The sequence below is a fragment of the Peromyscus californicus genome, unplaced genomic scaffold (genome assembly GCF_007827085.1).
Source record: "Peromyscus californicus insignis strain IS unplaced genomic scaffold, ASM782708v3 Scaffold_20__1_contigs__length_68692818, whole genome shotgun sequence".
In the NCBI taxonomy this organism is placed as follows: domain Eukaryota; kingdom Metazoa; phylum Chordata; class Mammalia; order Rodentia; family Cricetidae; genus Peromyscus; species Peromyscus californicus.
In genome coordinates, this window is record NW_026294503.1 from 4,910,471 (window position 1) to 4,932,567 (window position 22,097).

General features: G+C 46.1%; 1 protein-coding gene across 1 annotated transcript in view; it reads left to right on the forward strand.

The window, feature by feature from the left end:
- The window catches only part of Grhl2 (grainyhead like transcription factor 2), a 101,399-nt gene that overhangs the window by 52,170 nt on the left and 27,132 nt on the right, over nt 1-22,097 (forward strand). The window contains exons 8-10 of the mRNA XM_052747401.1: nt 8,671-8,829; nt 18,020-18,107; nt 18,483-18,622. Of these exons, the coding sequence (XP_052603361.1) occupies nt 8,671-8,829; nt 18,020-18,107; nt 18,483-18,622 (387 nt within the window). The remainder of the gene's footprint in view (nt 1-8,670; nt 8,830-18,019; nt 18,108-18,482; nt 18,623-22,097) is intronic.

Sequence of the window (22,097 nt, forward strand, 5' to 3'; positions counted from 1 at the left end):
CTCCAGCAAAATTCTGTGGAGAAGTAGACTTGATGTTTTAAGAATAAGTTGACCTCGACGTAATGTTTGTTCAATTAATGAGACTCATAAACTGATTCACACCGGAGTCTTCCGAGGCTGGCTTCACAAACTCGCTGAGGGAGAATCTGGCCAGGAGGTAGTGTCCTGTGGGAAAGAGCTTGAGGGGGGCCCCTGTGGTGCAGAGGGGGCTACCAGGCCGGTGGGCAGGGGTGGCCTGACGGACTGTGTCCTGGGTCTGAGGATGTGCAGTTACAGAGATGAGCACCAGGGAGGTGCCGTGGGCGGCAGTGTGCTCCTGCGATGCTGGGGCATCTCCTTAGATTTTCTACAGAGCCCTTTGCAGTTTAAAAGTGTGACCTCATTTAAATACCATAGCACCAAGGTGGGGGTGGTTGCAGCTGCTTAGAAGACAGACAGAGCCTGAATGCAGGAGGGCTGATTGAGGGAGCCTTTCTCCCTCCCTCCCTCCCTCCCTCCCTCCCTCCCTCCCTCCCTCCCTCCCTCCCTTTCTTTCCTTTTCCTGTTTGTGAATTTCATCTTGCTCTCCACTGTACAGAAAGCTGGTTTTTTTCTGGAGAAACTTTCACTGTAGGTCAATCCTCCTCAATGCCTGCTTTGGAGACCTTAGCTTGGAAGCCTGTCTACTCTAGGCCTCTTGAGTGAATGCTTCCTGCTCTCTGCTGGGCCCATGTCCTCTCACTACCAGCCTGCCTGGCCCAGGGGAGTCCTCTATTTTTACCTACTCTGGAAGGGGTGTGGCCCCTCCCACTGCCAAACCCCGTGGCTTTTCTCAGTCTCTCCCCAGGCCTCCACTTGTTCTGTGGCCTAGCTCTCCTTGTCCTACTTGGCCCACGACACACATGTGGCCCCGGGCAGCTCCGTTACTGACTGAATGAATTGCTGTGTCTCTCCACAGCCCTGTCCCCCTCAGGTCTTTCCCGTCCTCTACCATAGACATCCTGCCCCTCTGCTGAGCTGCCCCCTTTACTGTTTGTCTCTCTCTTATCCCATGGTTCCTACAGAGGGACTTCCCAGGTAAGCTCTTTCCTTCTCCAAGTTCTCACAGCAAGTATGGTCTGGGTGTCTAGCTCTGCTTGCTCCACAACCCTGACTAGAACTGGGAGTGAGCAATGCGTCTTCTCCCTGGGAGCGAGGCCGCTGTTACAGGCGCTCTGTGTTTGCCACACATCCTTCTGCAGCTCTTCCAGAGGTTGTAAGCATGTGTGGATAAGGACATAGTTAGATGGATAGACAGACAGACAATCATGCTGACTATGAAGCTGGTGCTTAACTTAGGTGTGCTGATACCTCAGTCCGTAGGTGAATAGATGGGCACACAGACAAGAGGTCAGACATATCTTCGGAGAATACGTCCAGTCAGAGCAGCTGACCCACTCTGTGACCCTGACAACTTCAGGTGCTATGTCAGCCTTGGCCTCTAGGCATTATTATTTATGAAAGCAAGATCGTGCATAAAAAGGAAAAAGCATATTTGGAAAAACAATTTATGTTCCCTTAACTCATTGAGTAAACATTTGCTGAGGAACCTGAGCCTGGCACAATGCAGCTAACTTGAGGCAGACAAAGAGCCCTTCTTATGGGCTTTTCGCCACCATGGAGCACACAGGTAATTAAATGCTGAACAACAAACAGCAGATTATATTCAAATGCTACGTGTATGAAGAAAACAGAAAAGAGAAACTTGATAGAGCATGCGTCTCGTTGGGGGCGAGGAAAGTGACTCTGGGTGGGGAGATATAGCTGGCCTGTCTGAGGAGTTAGCCTTGAGCCACGATCTGAAGAGGAGGCTGCTCCTGTGAGGGTCTGTACAGACAGTGGCGTGCAGTGGCCCCGAGACGGACCAGATTTCATGTGCTCGGAAACAGCAACAAAAAACCTACGGGTGGTGGAAAAATGGGAAAGCCACCCTGGTAGAATCAGAGAGTGTGTATTCAGAGACGCCAGCTGCACGTGCAGAAAATAAATGCATCGTAGGGATGAAAGGTAAAACAAAAAATAGAGAAATACAGCAATCATTTCTACAAATGCTGTATACCCGGAGGCTTCAGAAAATCCTGAACAAAACAGCAAGCTCCCTGAGAGCAGGTGTGTGGAGAGCACTGGTCTTGCTGTCCTCACCTCAGCACGATACCAGCACAGGAGGATGACATTTAATAACTGTTGCATGAATCATAACGTGGAGTGAATGAATGACATCCAGGTTCGACAGCTCACATTTTATTATTTCTCCACTTGGTTCTCTGACATTGTACTAGAATTTACTCTTACTTTTTGCCTGTCTCAAATTGTTATTCCATCTTCACTTAAGAACAATATTACCAGAGTGGATGAAATATGACAAAATGTCCGGAAGTTATTAAGGTGTTTAGTAAGAGGCAAGAGCTAATTCCAGCATTTGGGAGGCAGAGGCAGGAGGATCTCTGTGAGTTCAGGCTAGGTCCACATAGTGTGTTCTAGAACAGCTAGGGTCACATAGTGAGACCCTGTCTAGGGGAAGAGGAGGAGGAGGAAGAGGAGGAGGAGGAAGAGGAGGAGGAGGAGGCAGGAAGAAAGCAGAGGAGGAGAATTGGCAACAGCACTCATGTATTTACATATCAATTTTGAAAGGAGAATGGGTTCTGGCGTTAAACCTATCTTCTCTCGGTGCACACCCTGTGCCTGTGGCTTTGGGGCTAATTACTGTTTGCTTCCTTAGATGACTTCTTTAGGATCCAGAGTATCAGGAAATGCATAAATAATATAAATAGCCGTTAACCAGAAAGATAGCACAAAATTCAATTTTTATGAAGTCAAACAAGTCCATGATGTGAGGCTTTAGTTTTAAATCTTAAATTGCTTTCTAAATCAATTAAAGGTAGGGTCAGTTGTTTTACTGGAAAACCCCAGAAACACAGTGGAGGTTAACAATGGTTCTGAAGCTCCCTGGAGTATGTTTATTTTAATAAACCTCCCTACATGCTTGGTGCACAGCTGAGTTTTGAGACCTCTGCAAAGTTGCTTCTGTGCTAGAAGTCACAAAGCAGGAATTGTCATTCACATGAGACAAATGATTTTATTTTTAAAAAGTCACATGCCGCCGGGCGGTGGTGGCGCACGCCTTTAATCCCAGCACTCGGGAGGCAGAGCCAGGCGGATCTCTGTGAGTTCGAGGCCAGCCTGGACTACCAAGTGAGTTCCAGGAAAGGCGCAAAGCTACACAGAGAAACCCTGTCTCGAAAAACCAAAAAAAAAAAAAAAAAAAAAAGTCACATGCCATTGGACTGCTTTCATGGAAGGAAAGATGTCTGGGCACATTTGGAAGTTATCTGATTCACTCTGAGCATGTGCGGAAATTGAAAGGCTCTCTATCACTTGCCTGAATGCACATGGTTTAACTAGTTTTCCCGAAGAAGGAAGAGTGCGCTTGTACAATTAGAGGGGGTTTGGGAAGTGCTGTGTGGAAGCAGTGGCTTCACAATTGTGGCGTGTGTAACTCAGAGGTCTGCCGGTTATTTACCTGCTCCATCTGCTCTCTGCATCGTTAGCTCCTGCTGAAGCTAGAGAGAACTTTCTGTGCTTGACATGTGGATGAACATTCAGTGGGTAAAGTCATACCTTATCCTCCTCAGACTTCTCTAACACATTTACACCCAGTTCCTTGTAGGTAGACTTCTGAGAGAGTTGCTCTCCTGCTTGCCTGCTGCCCGTGGAGCTGGGACATGGTTGGGTTTGCAAGATGAAAGAAACAAACGGATGCTTATCAGTTCCAAGGCCTTCCATGCTCCCCGCCTCCTCTGTGGTTAAAGTTCAACCACTTGGATTTTGAGTGTGGCGTGGCCAGGCTAAGATGGATGCCATCGGGCATTGCCAGTTGCTTTCCATGGGGTTAGTCATCAGGAGAAGGAAGCAGGCGCTGAGCGGAGCGGCGCTGAGCCCAGCACAGTATCCTGCCTGCTCCGCTGACTGGAGATCCAGCGCTGGCTGCACAGAAGACAAACTCCTGGCTTTCCCTTTTATGGGATCAGGATGCCTTGAATCTCAGTCACACTGGGCCTTCTGTGGAGACCCTTTCTATTTTAAGAGCACTGAGTCTAAATGTCTCCCCATGGAACTCAATTGGCTTTTAAGGACCTTGTGTCCTGGGTGACTGACTTTTATAGCTCCTCCAAGGACGATTGAGTCCATTGGAGTACATTGCCAGTGAGCATCTCATTGGCTGCAGATGACCAGGCTACTTAAGTGGTCCCTGTAAATAGTCATGATCTATTGCTCTAGCTCTCTTAGACTTGGAGTTGACAGACCATAATCAGCATTTCTCTCTGCCTATCACATAGACGCACAGTGAATGACGGGCATGTAAGGTAGTGAGCCAGCCATAAATAAAGCCCAGTCATGTAGGAAATATCCACCCAAACATTAGTTTCTCTTCTATTAGGCAGACCTTTTGATGGAGTGGGAACAAAACCGGTCAGGATTGAGGTACCCAGGATTACAGTCAGCACCAGGAAGATCTCTGTGAAGTGCACAGCCAGAATTAGGGACAACCACACGGTTCAACAGAGTGAACATCTAATTTGCGGACACAAAACTGCATTCTGGCCAAGATCATCACATTGCCAGCAGTAAAAGAAGTCAAGTGTCCCTGGGAAAGGACACCTCTTTCCTGACCTGCAGATCCGTGGTCAATGGAGCTATTGTAATCTTTAAGGCACCGGCACATCGTCCCTTACCCCACCTCACCCCTGTCTTCTGTGGTTACAGGGCCCATAGCTTGTATGTTTGTGCTCCCACAGCCTCGAGAAACTTAAGACATTGGAGACCATTTGCTCCTCGAATGAACGTTAAATAAATTTCTCTGCCGTTTACGGACTCTCCGAGGCTGGAGGTAGCATTTTCTGTTACTGTGACTGTTCAGGACAACGTGCCCTGGAAGCATCCTGTCTTCCATAGCCTTTCTTAGGAGTCCCCACCACTCAGGCATTTGTGTCTTCAGTTGGTCCCCCGCACCCCCTTCCTTAGAAGTCATGAGCTCCTGCTCAAGCCTGTGTTCCTGTGGCTCATTTCACTAGTGTCCTCCAGGCTGAGGGCTTGATGCTGTGTGCCTGGGGCCTCTGCTCACACCTCTCCTGGACTACTGTATGATGGTCATTGCTGAGTGCTTGTGGCACCCCCCCCCCCAAATTGTTACCTCTATGAGGTAGACTTGCCTTCTGTCCAACACTGATCTATCGTGTGTTTCCACGGATTCTTATAGATGGAATAAATGAACGAAAAGAATAAATGAGTGGAATGAATGTATTTTAAAGTATCTTTTGTTGTATATTAAGATATATAACATGATCTTACAGGGTCCATATAAAGAATAAGGTAAGGAAATTAACATTTATTACCTTATACAGTTATCCTTTCCTTCATGCGTGTGTGTGTGTGTGTCTGTCTGTATGTATGTATGTGTCTGTGCGTGTGCAAATGTGTGTGCGTGGGCCATTTTGTGTGTGCCTGTGTTTGTGTGTAAAGGAGCTGAAATTTATTCATTCTTGTTGGGCATGGTGGCTCATACCTGTAATTCCAGCTCTAGAGAGGCTTCATCGAGAGGATCACCCCAAGTTTAACACCCGCCTGGTCTAAACAGTGAGTCCCAAGTTCTAAGTGACCTTGGGCTACAGAGGAGGGCCCTGTCTCACAACCAAAGAAACAGGGAAACACGAATCCAATGTCCCTCAAAGCACCTGCCCATGAGCTCTCTCTAGACCTTTTCTCGCAATGAGACAGAAAAGGTCTAGAGTGCTTGTTTTTTTAGGTGGTGACTGGGAAGGCCGAGCCTGTGACACAGCGGGCAGCTGTTGTGATTAGCACATTATTGAAACTTGTCACCTGTCCTGGTGCCTTACTAATGTACCTAAGACTACAAGGAGGAGGTCACAGACAAAAAGATAATGTGTAAAGAGGTAAAGAATTGGAATATAGATGCCTGCCGGTGTAAACTACACAAGCCCGTGAGGCTTCAAACAGCAGTGATGCTTAGGAAGAAGTCTAAGGCCTTTGTCGTCTTGCAGGGCAACCCTAGGCAGGGTGCAAAATGTCTAGGTTTTGAAGTCCGTCAAAAGGCCAGGGGAGAAAACTTTTGAAAAGTTGTGTTATGTTATGCATAATAATTTATGTGCCTTGTATAGCCCTGGCTGAGAATCCCCTTAAAACCAGCGTGTCACCATGACCAGAATACTTGAGGAAACAGCTTGCTGGAAGAGAGGGGTTTGGTTTCTCTCTCTTCTCTGAGTTTTGGAAGGCTTCAGTCCCTTGTGGCTGGGAGGCATCATGGCAGGAGCATGTGACGGGCTGTTCACATCAGCATGGCCCGGGAAGCAGAGAGCATGCCAAGAGCCAGGGGCTGGCTACAACCTTCAAAGCATAGAGCCCAATCCAAACTATGACAAATGGCATCTTTTGACTGTGACCCGTTTTTGTGTGGAATGAGGTCATTTTAGCCTATTTAGCTCGTCCTTCACACCCATCCCCTATCTCTATCAATCCTTTACAATAAGACTTGTTTTTATTTGTTCTATTAATCAAATGGAACCCTTAAACACTGACTAGGGTTTCTAGCCTTTTGGACTCATGGCATGTCTATTGCATGTTGTTTTTTGTTTGAAGGTTTCTACTGTCTTTCTTACATGCTGTAAGATGAGGATCTCTCTCTCTCTCTCTCTCTCTCTCTCTCTCTCTCTCTCTCTCTCAAGTGTGTGCCACCTCTTCCTGCTAACTGGAGGCTGTCGATGCTGCTGTTACTTCATTTAATCCCCTTTCGTTTCCTGCCTTCGACAGCTCTTATGCTTTTCCACTAACATGGAATAGGTTAGTATTTAGATTTCCTTCTGCGGGGAGAGGGCTTACAGATGCTTTAAAGAGAACACTGAAAGCTGAAAATGTTGAGTGCCTTGTCTCAGGTTCCTTAACTGGTTAATGCTGGAGTAGGGGCTGAAGTCATGGCTTCTGACTCTCAAGGCTTTCTGCAAGTTAGGTCATTTATCCAGTGCTCAGTGAGTGTCCTTTGCTAGGCATTGTATTAGGTGCCAGTGATATTAAATAATAAAGTATTCCAGACCCCCTGCTTCACAGTAAAGGAAGAAAGTTTTATATAAACAGAACCAGGTTTCAGTGCTATTGGATTAAAAAAGAAGTTGTTTTTTTCTGATTTAACCTTTAATTTTTTTTATCTTGCAGATCAGGGCTAGGGAAAGTTATGCTATTATAAGTGATGACTTTTTTTTTTTTTTTTGGTTTTTCGAGACAGGGTTTCTCTGTGTAGCTTTGCGCCTTTCCTGGGACTCACTTGGTAGCCCAGGCTGGCCTCGAACTCACAGAGATCCGCCTGGCTCTGCCTCCCGAGTGCTGGGATTAAAGGCGTGCGCCACCACCACCCGGCTATAAGTGATGACTTTTAAAATAAATTATCTAATTTAATTTATATGTGTGTGCCTGGGTATATGATGTATGCATGCCATGTGCACACAGGAGACTGGGATTACAGGTGTGTGCCACACTTTCGGCTAATAAGAGGCCAGAAGATGGTGTCATATCCTCTAGAACTGGAGTTACAACAATTGTTAGCCATCATGGAGGTCCTGGGAACCAAACCCTAGTCCCCTGCAAGAGCAGCAAGTGTTCTTAACTGCTGAGCAGTTTCTCCAGCTCCAGCTGAGAAAACAGTGTGTTACCTAACTCATTTATGGCTAAAAGAGTAAGGCTTTGCTGACCAACTTTTTTTTTCCCCCGGGAGCTGAGGACCAAACCCTGTGCTTGCTAGGCAAGCGCTCTACCACTGAGCTAAATCCCCAACCCGATCTGACCAACTTTCTAGAAGGTCATTTAAACTATTTCAAGGTCAACTATGAAAGCAAATTATTTAGAAGCTTATAGTCAATGTATTTTATCTATCTATCTATCTATCTATCTATCTATCTATCTATCTATCTATCTATCTATCTATTTATCTATTTTTTGAGACAGGGTTTCTCTGTGTAGCTCTGACTGTCCTGGAACTCACTCTGTAGACCAGGCTGGCCTTGAACCCAGAGAACTACCTACCTCTGCCTCCCAGTGCTGGGATTAAAGGTATGCCCCACCACCACCTGGTTTCTTGTTCTTTTAATTTTTTTCTTTTTAAGATTTATTTATATGTACACCAGAATAAGGAATCTGATCCCATTACGGATGGTTGTGAGCCACCATGTGGTTGCTGGGAATTGAACTCAGGACCTCTGGAAGAGCAATTAATGCTCTTAACTGCTAAGCCATCTCTCCAGCCCTGTTCTTTTAATTTTTAAGATTACCTTTCTTGCTTAGCATGCTTTTAATCCCAGCACTGGGAGGCAGAGGCAGGTGGAACTCTGAGTTTGAGACCAGCCTGGGCTACAGAGAGTTTCAGGACAGCCAAGGCTACACAGGGAAAACCCTGTCTTGGAAAAAGAAGTTTATAGCCATATGATACATACATTTGTGCATTCAGCAGGTTTCTGTGGGAAAGTATTGGATATCTGTCACGTGTCCTGATATTTCCTGTAGGACTTGGCTTTGCATATCTGCTCATGTCTCTCAGGAGATCCTCTGTACGGCAGTTTGTGAACTTCCTTCTTTTTCTCCCTCCTTCAGATTTTCATCACCGTGAACTGCTTGAGTACAGATTTCTCCTCCCAAAAGGGCGTGAAAGGACTTCCTCTGATGATTCAGATCGACACATACAGTTACAATAACCGCAGCAATAAACCCATCCACAGAGCGTACTGCCAGATCAAGGTCTTCTGCGACAAGGTGAGCAAAGATGGCAGTTTGTCAGAAAGGTGTTGTTGTCACGACTAGGTGTTGTTTTTGATGACATCCCTCTCGTCACTTTTTCTTGTCTGGTGGTGTCTAAAGAATCATTTCTCGAACACGTGGACGTGGTGGTCTTTCATTCTTGAGTCCTGTTAGACATCTAAGGAGTCACCAGGCCACTGCTCTTCCGTTCGGCTGCTGTTCTTCTCAGCCTACCATTCTGCCATTGCCCTATGGCTCGGTTCTCAGGTCGCTAAAACCAAACACCACAGCCTAGGTGGTGAGGGCAGTAGAAAGAAGCTTACTCTTTGCAGCTCTGGGGGTTTGAAGCCTAAGACCGAGGCGTTCAGTCCCTGTGAGGGTCATCTTACTGGCTGCCACCTTCTTACCTTGTCCTCACGTGGGACAGAGAGAGAAGAGCTCTCCTGTGAGTCTTTGTTAGAATCATCAAGGACGAGCCTCATGATGTCACCAGTGGAAAAGGCTTCACTTCAGACAGGAGCTGTCTGTGGGTGGAATGGGAGGAGCTCACATTCAGTTTGTAGCATGCTGTGCTTTGGTCTGAATACACAGCTGAAATGACAGATCTAGAACTTTCGTAGAGTGTAGATGCTGTTCTAGAATTTATCAGTGTAACCTTCGACATTTGATGTGTTGCCTGGGGCCTCACCTAGAACTTTTGGAAACAGAAATCACACCTACAAAACAAATCCATCAGTTCTTATGCACTCAGCACACAGTGCTTTCATCTCCATGATTGCACTATAAAAGAGACAGAAGAGTTGAAATGACAAAATTTAAACTCGGAAGGTTGGATACAAGAAGATTGTCACAAGTGTAAGGACGAGTGTGGTGTAGTGTGGACCATTTGAAGACCTGTGTGACACCAGCTTCTGTGACACCAGCTTCTGTGAGGACGAGTGTGGTGTAGTGTGGACCATTTGAAGACCTGTGTGACACCAGCTTCTGTGAGGGAAAGTGATGGAGCTGCTTTACCAAAGAGCGATTGCCCAGGCTCTCTGCAAAGCACAGAAGGGTGAGACCAGGCCGAGAGTGCACGTTCTGCAGGCCTGAGTGGGTGTGTGCAGACAGACTGAACATGGCTGTGTTGTTTTCCATGAGAAGTTACAGTGAGTGAAGTTCTGTTCCAGGGAGAAACCGTGTTCTGAGAAAAGCTGGTGAGAATAAAATCAGCTCCTGGAGAGAGAGCAGGGAGGCAGCCAGGAAAGAGATGCTCAGAAGAAAACTGAACATGAGAATGGGAAGGGACAGTCTCCAGGAGTTTTGTTTGTTTTTCTACTTGACACAAGCTGGAGTTTTCTGGGAAGAGAAACCCCAATTAAGAAAATCCCTCCAGCAAATTGGCCTGTGTGCAAGTCTGTGGGGCATTTTCTTGATGGATGGTTGATGTGGAAGGGCCCAGCCTACCGCGGCTGGTGCTGCCCCTGGGCAGGCGGTTCTGGGTGTGTACGAAAGCAGAGTGAGCATGCCTTGGACAAAGCAGTAAGGAACGCTCTTCCATGGCCTCTGCTTCAGTTCCTGCCTCCTGGTTCCTGCCTTGACTCCTGTCCTTCTGTGATGGCCCATCACCTGAAAAATTAAACAAGCCCTTTCCTCTCCAGGTTGCTTTTGGTCATGGTCTTTATCAGAACAATATAAAGCAAACTAAGACAGATGCAGAGTGGTACTATCAGAAAATACAGGATAGGGCTGGCTCAGTGCTGAAGAGACCTGGCTGCTCTTGCAGAGGACTCAGACTCAGATTCCAGCAATTGGATGGCACCTTTACAACTGGTAACTCCAGTTCCAAGGGATCCGGCACCCCCTTTTGGCCTCTGTGGGCATCAGGCACTTATGTGGTGTACATACATACATACATGCAGACTAAACACTCATAAAACAACCCCAACAAATAAATCAAAGCAACAATAATAACAGAAGAACGCGCTCTTCTATATTGCTCTGAACACTCCAGAAGAGTGGGCACAAGAGTTAATGCTAGAGGAACTGCCTTGGCTTACTTAGATTACCGGAAAATAACTCAGAAAATAGCCAACCCCCCCCAAATTTCAGTAAATGAGATTAGGATCAGACCGACTTCCTAACAAACACTGAATGAAAGGCCACGGAGCTGTCTCCACCCAGCAAGTGAGAACACAGCCCAGTATCTCAAGGTGAGCCAGTGAATCCAGATGACAGGAGAAGCTGAACGGAAGCCACACCTTGAGAAGCGTGCACACGAGATGCCTTAAGAATAGAAATGCTTGCCGTGATGTGGAGCGCCTTTAATCCCAGCACTTGGGAGGCAGAGGTAGGTGGATCTCTGAGTTCAAGGCCAGCCTGGTCTACAGAGTTCCAGGACAGCCGGGGCTGTACAGAGAAACCCTGACTCAACAACAAACAAACAAAAAGAAATGTGCGAGCCACAAACGGCCGAACAATCTGACAGTAAAATCCTAACAAGGTACAGGTGGGAGAACACGATTTCAGAAATGGAAGGGAATTGTGAAGGAGAAGAGCGAAAACACCAGACTAGAGAGCAAAAGATGATCCCTGTGTTCTACAACAATGGTCACCGAGAAGAATAAAACGACAAAAACAACATCCAGCTCTAGCCGCGGAATGGAACAGAAGGACACATCAGAAGATCCTGAGACAGTGTTTGCCCCATGCCGGAGAAACCGCCTCGGGACAACAATGGGAAGCGACCGCTAGTGGGCGGAAGTGGCCCACAACCTTTGTCCCAGCACTGGGGAGGCAGAGGCAGGCGGGTCTCTGAATTTGAGGCCAGCCTGGTCTATGTAGTGTGTTCCAGGACAGCCAGAGCTACATAGACCCTGTCTCAGGAGGAAAAAAAAAAGTAAACAGATATCAGACTGAAAAGACATAAAACTACACTTTAAGCATCTAAGTAAAGAAAGGAAAATACACAATTAGAAACGAATAGGGATGGGGGGTAGGAGGAGGGAGGACAGGGGATATCCGTGGCTGATACGTAAAATTACATTAATTATAAAATAAAAATATTTATAAAAATAAAAAAAAGAAACGAATAGGGAGATTTTTATCATCAAAAATTTCAACAGTAATACTATGTCTGGAGAAAATAGTTATCTGAATAGAATAAAATAAATATGGCCAAGGATTTTGTCTCTAGACAAATTAACTGCAGTGTAAAGAATATAGACAACCACAAACTTCAAATAAAATATAAACAAGATTAAACACCTCAAGTTAGTAAATATTCCTTCTTCAGAAATCTCGCAGGGAGTGAATGTTAGCCATGGAAGGTGAGACACACTATCTGCTGATGGGCACTGATCACACATGTCCATACATCTGCTGATGGGCACTGATCACACATGTCCATACATCTGCTGATGGGCACTGATCACACATGTCCATACATCTGCTGATGGGCACTGATCACACATGTCTATACATCTGTGATGGGCACTGATCACACATGTCCATACATCTGTGATGGGCACTGATCACACATGTCCATACATCCGTGATGGGCACTGATTACACATTTTTCCATACATCTGTGATGGGCACTGATCACACATGTCCATACATCCGTGATGGGCACTGATCACACATTTGTCCATACATCTGTGATGGGCACTGATCACACATTTGTCCATACATCCGTGATGGGCACTGATCACACATTTGTCCATACATCTGTGATGGGCACTGATCACACATTTGTCCATACATCCGTGATGGGCACTGATCACACATGTCCATACATCTGTGATGGGCACTGATCACACATTTGTCCATACATCTGTGATGGGCACTGATCATACATGTCCACACATCTGTGATGGGCACTGATCACACATTTGTCCATACATCCGTGATGGGCACTGATCACACATGTCCATACATCCGTGATGGGCACTGATCACACATTTGTCCATACATCTGTGATGGGCACTGATCACACATTTGTCCATACATCTGTGATGGGCACTGATCACACATTTGTCCATACATCTGTGATGGGCACTGATCACACATTTGTCCATACATCTCTGGTGGGCACTGATCACACATTTGTCCATACATCTGTGATGGGCACTGATCACACATGTCCATACATCCGTGATGGGCACTGATCACACATGTCCATACATCTGTGATGGGCACTGATCACACATTTGTCCATACATCTGTGGTGGGCACTGATCACACATTTGTCCATACATCTGTGATGGGCACTGATCACACATTTGTCCATACATCATATGTGAGTGGTGGAGAAGGTGAGACCATGTGGCCTGAGTAGATTCGGGGAGATGGCTCAGTGGCTAAGAGCACAAGGCCCTGAAGCTGGATCCTCAGCTCCCATATAAAAAGCTCGGCACACTAGGATGACTGTGGCTTATAATAAGTTTTGGTTTTGTCCAATCACTGGGCAAGCTTTAGTGAAACATTTCACTATTAGGATAAGAATTTGTACCGTATCAAGCTGATGAAAGGATATGCTGGAGGGGAGGCTAAAATCTTTTTAGATTATGGATTAGCCTATAGAAAAATGTCTGCTGTAAATCAAACAGTGAAGGGGAAGATGAATAGGAATCTCACCTACACAACTTAAGTAAAACATAGCTCTCTGAACAGATGAAGATAGGTTTTTTTCTGTATCCCAGAATCTAATCAATATTTGTATGTATAATTCAGCTATTATTTGGCTTAAAAGGGCTTATTGGGAAATGTTATCATTTTTCCTATTTTCTGCAAAGAAAATATTTTCCAGTTTCAAATAACTCTGAACTTTGGAATTATAACCTGTTTTTATGTTAAAAAAAAAAACATTTAAGTAGAAAATGCTGAAGGACCACTGAACTCGATGTTGTATTTACATATCTATATCTGTATAAAATAATGATTATAAATGTTTGTTTAAAAAGGAGAGTGCAAATGTGAATTTAACAAGAAGTTGCAGATTTTTACCACTGTACACAAACTCCTTTGTAACAAACAAATATTTATACTTCTTTAAAAAAAAAAAAAGCTGGACATATACATGTACCTGTAACTTCAACATTGTTGCAGAGGCGTGGGGGTCTCCAGAGCCCCCGGCCAGCCAGTGTAGCTTAAATGGCAAGCTTCTGATTCAAGGCAATAAGGCGGAGAGTAATAGAGGTGGATATTCCATGTGCTTCCCCGGCCTCGGCATGTGCTAAGACACACGGGCACACTACACACTCACTGGGTGTGGACAGCTATGGACTGGGGACTACTTCAGATTAGATGATGGGGAGGGAGCATGAAGGAAAAGAGGCCAGTAGCTAATTCCATCCTGCCCGCCACTCTCAAAGGTACAGCCGCAGGCTGCTGTATTCAAATGATAGAGCACAGGGAGAAATGGGTTCCTGTGAGCAGTGACAGCAGAGAGGAAGTGGTCCAGAGAACAGGAAGACAGCCACAGGAGCTGCACAGGGGTGGAGATACAGCCTCACAGCTGCAGATCTGAGCGGCAGTTAGGTGGCCCCCCAGGGCCCAGAGGCCATTTGACTGAGAGCACACAGTGAGTCCGTACACACATGTGGGTCAGAAGGCAAAAGGCACTTAGCTGGTCTCACACAGTGGAGAAGCTGAGTGCAGACAGGACCTGTCCCAGTTTAGACTAATGTAATATATAGAATGTCAGAATGACAGCTGGACATTCAAAAAACCCAAACTAAACAGACAAAAATCCAAACTTGCGGAGAGTGTCACACTGTGGCTGTGAGCCTGTGTCCCAGAAAAAAGGATTCTAAGACTCTGAGAACTCCAGAGGTCCTCAGTCTCCTCCTGTTGTGCTGACCCCTAACCATAAAATTATTTTTGTTGCTACTTCATAACTGTAATTTTGCTACTTTTTTGAATCATCATGTAAATATCTGATGTGTGACCCCTGTGAAGGTTGAGAGCTGCTGGTCTAATAAGGTAAGGGGGTAGATAGATTATACCATTTGTTTGCCAATTAAAAAAAATTTTCATTCATGTATTTTGCCTTTTAGTGACAGAGGATGAGAAGGGGGGTATATGCTTTCTCCCCCAAGGGTTTGTTTTCTGAAGTCATGTGACATTTCCTTCAGCAAGGAAAGGGTAGTGGGAAAAACCATTTATGTGTGTGGATATGTTTGTAAACATGAAAACCCAGAAAGGATCGCACTTAGTACACTTTGCCATTCAGAAGATATGTCACGTTCCTAATGGTTCCTCTTTTAAATTCCTAATATATATCTGAAGAAGTAGTTGACAAATGATGGGTAAATGGTTGTTATTTATTCCAAGCAGCCAGCGATAGTGTTTCTGGTGGTTTTCTTTATATCTCAGCATTAAAGAGCAGAGATGTCAAGAAACGCATGTGAAGAGGAATCTCAGGACCTTGCATGTGGGTTAACTGTAATCGCATTAATTGCAGTAAATGATGTGTCCTCTTGGATGAAACAGACTTCTTCCCACTTCTGTAAGTGTAGAAGTGATGTTTTCCGGAAGTTTGGACCACAAATATTCCTAGGAAATAAAGTGATGCAGGTCTTAATGGAGGGAGGTCTGTCTGTCTTCTCTGAATGCATAATGCTTCCTTGGGTCTTACTGAAATCACAGCTTTAGTTTAGAAATGAGAGTGATAGTTCCCCAAGAGTGTATATTGTCTCTCTTATTTCTTGAAATCTATACTGCACATATAAAATTCTTCTTTTTTAAAAATTTTATTTATTTGTTCTGTATACAGTGTTCTGCCTGCATATATGCCTACATGCCAGAAGAGCACACCAGATCTCATTATAGGTGGTTGTGAGGCACCATGTGGGTGCTGGGAATTGAACTCAGGACCTCTGGAAGAGCAGCCAGTGCTCTTAACCTCTGAGCCATCTCTCCAGCCCCCAAGTTCTTATTTTTTAAGCAGACTTAATTCACTTTATTTTTCTTGTATAAAAACTCTTATGTGGTGGCCACTGCTGGATCCTGGGTCCTCTGAACGGAGACTCTACTGGTTTGTGAAAACAAGTTTGGAATGGGAAAGGGCCGCGTTACTTGTTGGGTGCATACAGGGCAGTTAGCCATGTGTTGGAAACTCTGTAGAATTTAGTATTTCATTAAAATAGATGAGGGTCTTTACTATCTACTCATATAAATGATAACTCACTCAAGACACACCCCAAAGTTAGACAAATTCTTTTCTATTTTTTGCAAAGTCAGTTTTTGTTTTATTTTTAATTATTAGTGTCACGTAAAGTGTAAAGAAAACTCTACCGGGTTTTCACAAGCTGGTCAGTGAGTTCCTGGTAAGGATACTTGGTGAACACAGTCCCTTTCCAGAGGTCGGGGGTCAGGTAGCTGTAGGTCTTGGAGATGGCATCAAAGGTGGCCTTGGCAAAGTTGTCCAGGGTGGCAGTGCAGCCCCCCGCTGATGTGTAGCAGCCATCGACACCGGCCATAAATAGTGACTTCTTAGGCACAGGAGCAGAGACCATGCTAGTGCCTCTGGGTGCGGGAAGAGACGCACCAGCACAGAGCCCCTTCAGCCTGTCTGTCACCTTGCATGAATCCCGTGGGGCTTGCCAATCTTGTTCCCCAAGTATCTCTTCACACAGGGGTGATGGAAAGCTTGGCCAAGATGATGGCCCCTTGAATGACAGTGGCTGTTTCCTTAGACCACTTTACACCAAGGTCAGCATGACCATCATAGTCCCCAGTAGTGACCATAGCCTTGAACCCGGTCCTCATAGCAGCTCCTGTCCTGGCATGGTCTTCAGAGCCCAATCCTTCAGGGATGCATTCAGGAAAAAGTCAGTAATCTCAGGTTCCTTAATGGGCGAGCGGAAGAGGTAGCTCTCCAGGGTCCAGAAGGCATGAAAGTCGGAGCAGGAAGACAAGAGAGCACGTCTTCCAGTGCAGACATAAAGCAGAGAGAGAACTGGAAGCGGGTGAGGCCATACACTCTCAAGGCCTACCCTTAGTGGTGCGCTTCTCCCAGAAAACTGTCACCTTCCCAAAGGTCACCTTCCCAAAGGTCACCTTCCCAAAGGTCACCACCAGCTGGGGACCAAGTCTTCAAATCCCCAGCCGTGGGAGCCTTTCTCACTCAGATCTTCCCACTGTCGGACTTAGCTTTCTCTGCTGTGATAACGTCTGTGACCAGAAGCAGCTTGTGGAGGACCAGGTTTATTTCCTTTTACACTTCCAGGTCACGGTCCATCAGAGTGAAGTCAGGGCGGGCCAGCGGCAGGACCTGCAGTATTGCTAGCTGCTTACTGGCTTGCTCAGCCTGCTTTTGTACACCACCCAGGACCACCTGCCCACGGTGGCACCACCCACAGCAGGCTGGGCTTTTCCACATCAATCAAGAAAATGACCCAGTTCTCCAGGATGATCTTAGCTTGTGTCTAGTTGACAAAAACAAATGAACAAAATAACAACAACCTAAGCAGGACAGTATCCTGCCTGACAAGCTTATACCTTTACATGACAGTAATAGTTAAAAATAAAACAAAAACTGACTTTGCAAAAAATAGAAAAGAATTTGTCTAACTTTGGGGTGTGTCTTGAGTGAGTTATCATTTATACAGGTAGATAGTAAAGACCCTCATCTATTTTAATGAAATACTAAATTCTACAGAGCTTCCAACACATGGCTAACTGCCCTGTATGCACCCAACGAGTAACACTGCCCTTTCCCATTCCAAACTTACGTATTTTGGAGACCCTCTTGCTTCCCCTGAAAAGCCGCAGATTTAAATGAGGAGTTACTGGGGCATTTAATGTTTCTCTTTGTTTTGGTGAGTATTCTGCAGCAGCTGGACCTATATTTATGTATGTTGTTCCTCTTGCTATGAATTTCCATGACATTCAATGTATCAATGACACCTCAACATTTAATGTAAAATAGCGTAAAAATCAGTGACACTGAGCTAGAAAACTCAGCTGGTTCTTTGCACATGGATTTGAAACTCATGTTCATGAGGCATGAGACAGGAAGAGGAGGCAGTCTGGGCCGGTTGGCGTCTCCCAGGGGTTAGATCTGAGTGTTGCACCTCAGGGAGGGAGTCGAGGCTTCTGGGCCTCCTTCTTCCCTTGTTCAGTTTCCCATCTTCATGGGTGGGTGCGCGTGCGAGTGTGTGGACATCCTTGCATGCTCTGAGAACAAACCTTGCTTGGTCTGTCTTTGTTTCCCTATTAGGGAGCAGAAAGAAAGATCCGAGATGAGGAAAGAAAACAGAACCGGAAGAAAGGGAAGGGCCAAGCCTCCCAAACCCAGTGCAACAACTGTGAGTCTCCCCCTCAGGACCGACCGTGGTAAGGGAGGTGGCAGCCTGCAGGCTGCCGGGGAAGGTGCAGATAGATGCTCAAGACACGGCCGAGACAGGGTGGGCATGTGGTGATGTCATTCCTATGGAAGCAAACAGAAGTCTTAGACTCAGGACTCCAGGGCGCACAGCAGGAAGTGGAGGAGCCTTCTGCCCGCCCGCCCGCAGGCAGCACTTCCGGGAAGCCCACGTTCTTTTTGTTTATTTGGGTGTGGGGGTCACATTGAAAGCTTAGTCATGTCTAGGGTGCCGAGAAAGCTTCAGGCTAAGACCTGCTGATAGTGAGAGTTCTCCGGCGTGCATAACCGTGTCCATGGGCTTTGTGGTTGTGTGCAGCCTCTGATGGGAAGTTGGCCGCCATACCTTTACAAAAGAAGAGTGACATCACCTACTTCAAAACCATGCCCGACCTGCACTCGCAGCCCGTGCTCTTCATACCGGATGTTCACTTTGCAAACCTGCAGAGGACTGGACAGGTAAGACCCCTGCTCACATCCTCCTGCCGCCTCCACGCCGGTGCTGAGCAGACCACAAAATTCAACCCACCCTCAGGTCTAGCAGCACAGGAAAGTTGGTATCATTCTGCACAAAAAGTAGATTTTTTTTTTTAACAGAAAAGTCTGTCTTGGGAGAGAATACTGACATTCTAAGGCAAAGAAAGGTGTGAGCTGTTATTAGAAAATTGTTGACAGAGCAACAGGAGAAAGCTGATCCTCTCTGCCTGTAAGAAGTTGTGTTGAGTCTAGCAGACTCTATCAGGGCACATATCGCCACCTAGTGGCGAAACGTAAAACTATCAATAACTTCCAATATTAGCCCAGTGGGGGAAAATAAAGATCTTGTCAACATTTTTTTCCTTAGTAAGTTAATCGTTCTCACTGAATGGATAAATCATTTCTCATCTGAAGGATCAAGGAAGATAAATATCTTCCTTCAAAAAAACTAAGTTCTATGGTTCTATCTCCAAATGAAATGAAGGATTTAAAACCAAATAATGTTCAATAGTTAGATCATTATGACGGCTTAGTTTTGTGGAAGATTATGCAGATACTACAAGGTTAATGATGAAAACTATGTAGCCACAGGAGAACTAATTATGACATTGCTCAATAAAAACAAAAAGTAGGGTACCAGTGTGTCTGTGTCCTGGGCTCCAAGGCCACTGAGCTGAACTGCCCGCTGGCCCAGGACTTCTCATGTGCTAACTGATGCCTGGGCCCTCTGTAATGGAAGGTTTTTCCTCCCTTTCTTCTTTAAGGTTGTGGAGAAAGAGGTTCCTTAGCATCAGTCAGAGTTGTTTTTGGCCACACTAACGGGGATTTTAATTTTGCCTTGACTGGTTTTCCTTTGAATCCAGAGTCCTTGGGTTGAAGGACTGTTTTAAGGAACAGAAACATAATGACAGACTCAAGTCCCCTCTCATTCTGAGTGCTGGGACTGGCCTCAGCCTGAAGGAGAAATCGTGCTGACTTCTCCTGCTCTTTCTGAGAATGTTTCATTTTATTTTTTTTTTTTATGTGCATTGATGTTTTTCCATGGGTGTTGGGTCCCCTGGAACTGGAATTACAGACAGTTGTGAGCTGCCATGTGGGTGCTGGGAATTGGACTGGGTCCTCTGGAAGAACAGTTCGTGCTCTTAACCACTGAGCCATCTCTTCAGCCCTGGAGAATGTTTTCTGTAGTGACAGAGCAGCTACACAATGAGAGGACTGTGGTGTGTGCATGTGTGCCTGTGTGCACATGTGTGTCTTTCCCCACTCATGATATAATGTGGTGATAAATATACTCACACTTTTTTTGTGGGGTGCATTTCTGCTAAGAATTACTTTAACATTTCTATCTTGCCTTGTTCTGTAGAAACCAAGACATAGGAAAGGATGAATGTTGTATCTTGTCCAGAAAAGACAGCCAGCAGGGTGTGTGTGTGTGTGTGTGTGTGTGTGTGTGTGTGTGTGTGTGTGTGTGTGTGTGTGTGTTTTTCTGCCCCCTTTTTAGAAAGCTTCCAAGCGTGTAGCTGTGCTTTCTATGGTGTGGGGTCCCCGTATCTTCCAGAAGAGCAGTAACTGAGCTAAACTGTTCTGTTTCCTGTCATCATTCTGGCTGTGGTAACACGTCACTCTTATAGCCTGATGGAGTCTCTTGGCAAGATTCCTCTGAAATACACAGAGCTGTAAATGAATTTAAGAGGAACAGTGTCCCAGCCTGGCTGGCCTAACAACCTCACTCACCCCTCAGTGTCATGCCCAAGGCAGACTCTGAGGAAGCAGTGTGACCTTCAGAGTTTGTTGTCCCCACCAGGCAAAGCAGCCTGGTGGCTTGGTACCGCTTGGCCTAAGTCCCCTTCACAGCCCCCTTGGGCTCCCTGGGGCCCTGGATTCAGAGTGAGCAGAAGGGAGCCTGACTGGAGGTCCCAGCAACTACGCTTGGCTGTTCTGGGAACAGCCTGTTGTTCACTTTGCATAGTGGGAGGACAAGACATTGGCTGGCTGGGGCTTTTAAAGGTTGCTTTCTGGGAAGAGCTAGGTGCTGAGGAGGTCCTTGAGGCAGAAGGATGCCACACTGATTCTTGGGGTGATGAAAACAGAGATTTTACATCCATGGCTTTCTGTTTAAGAAGAAACAAAATCCAATGCAGCAATAGTCATAAAAAAGTCTAAGAGGAAAGATTCTTATATATATCCAAGCTAATCACTAGAATGACTCAACCTGGAGCATTTCCGGTAACTATGCTTGTTATACAACCAGGCCTGGGTTCGGCAACACCCTCAGTGCTGTTGGAAGCCTCTGAGAGAGTACAGGCGGCCAGTCTGCCCAGGCCCAGGTTGGGCAGGGACAGTGACAGCTTTAGAAGAGAATACTTGATACTTACTGACTTGGGTAGTCTTGTCCACCCAAACTCAAACATCCCCACAGCACACAGACACAATTCACAAAAGGCTCACCGTTAAGCTTTAGGAATAACGAGGCAGGAGCCTACACTACACTACGCTACGCTACACTACACTACACTACACTACACTACCACAACAGACCCTCTGCTCGCCTCCATCAGTCCAGAAGGAGGCTCCACATTTTGTTTTCTTTTCTTTCCTTTTTTAGTGTTTCGAGACAGGGTTTCTCTGTAGCCCTGGCTGTCCTGGATCTTGCCCTGTAGACCAGGCTGGCCTCGAACTCACGGAGACCCTCTTGTCTCTGCATATGCCACCACTGCCCAGCAAGAGGCTTCACAATCTCTTTAATTCTAATTCTGCTTCTCACTGAGTTCTCCTAAAGATGATTGTCCTTGGAGATCTTCCTTTTGCCACATGACCTTTATGGCCTGAAGATAGATAATGAATGAAAACATGAAATGGAAGGAGGAGGACAGGACCATTCCTGAAGCATGGAGAAGGTTTTGATTGTAGATGTAAGGGAGAAAGCTGGCAGAGGGAAGAGGCCATGCTGAGCATGGCCGGCTGACTTAACCGGACCATGAGAGGAGGGGGAGGGAGAGCAAGAGAGGAGCCACCAAAAAGAGATGCATCCCTGGTCAAGAGGCCGAGAGATCAGAGCAGCCCAAATGGCAGTTATATAGGGATCGGGCTGGGGGAAGGGAAGTGGAAGCCCCGCCCCCGGGAGGGCGGGCTTTAGGGTGGGAACCGACTGAGAAGAGGTACTGAGGGATGCTGGGAGAACTGGCCAGCATCTGCTTTGATATGTTAAATAGGCCCCTCAGACATTTGTTTCTTTGTTACCCTGCATTTCTGAGGCCATGGGAGACCAGGGCTAGCCAGACCCCTTTGGGGAGCAAACACAGGCTCTGTTGCTGCCATCTTGCTATGGCTCTCTTGTCTACCTTCTCTGGTAGCGCAGTGTCCAGTCAGTCCACCTATGGCGCCTTCTAAACAACGTGTTTAGATCTCACCGATGGATTTTTCTTAATGTCAGGAGCAACGCTTGGCAGAGGGCCAG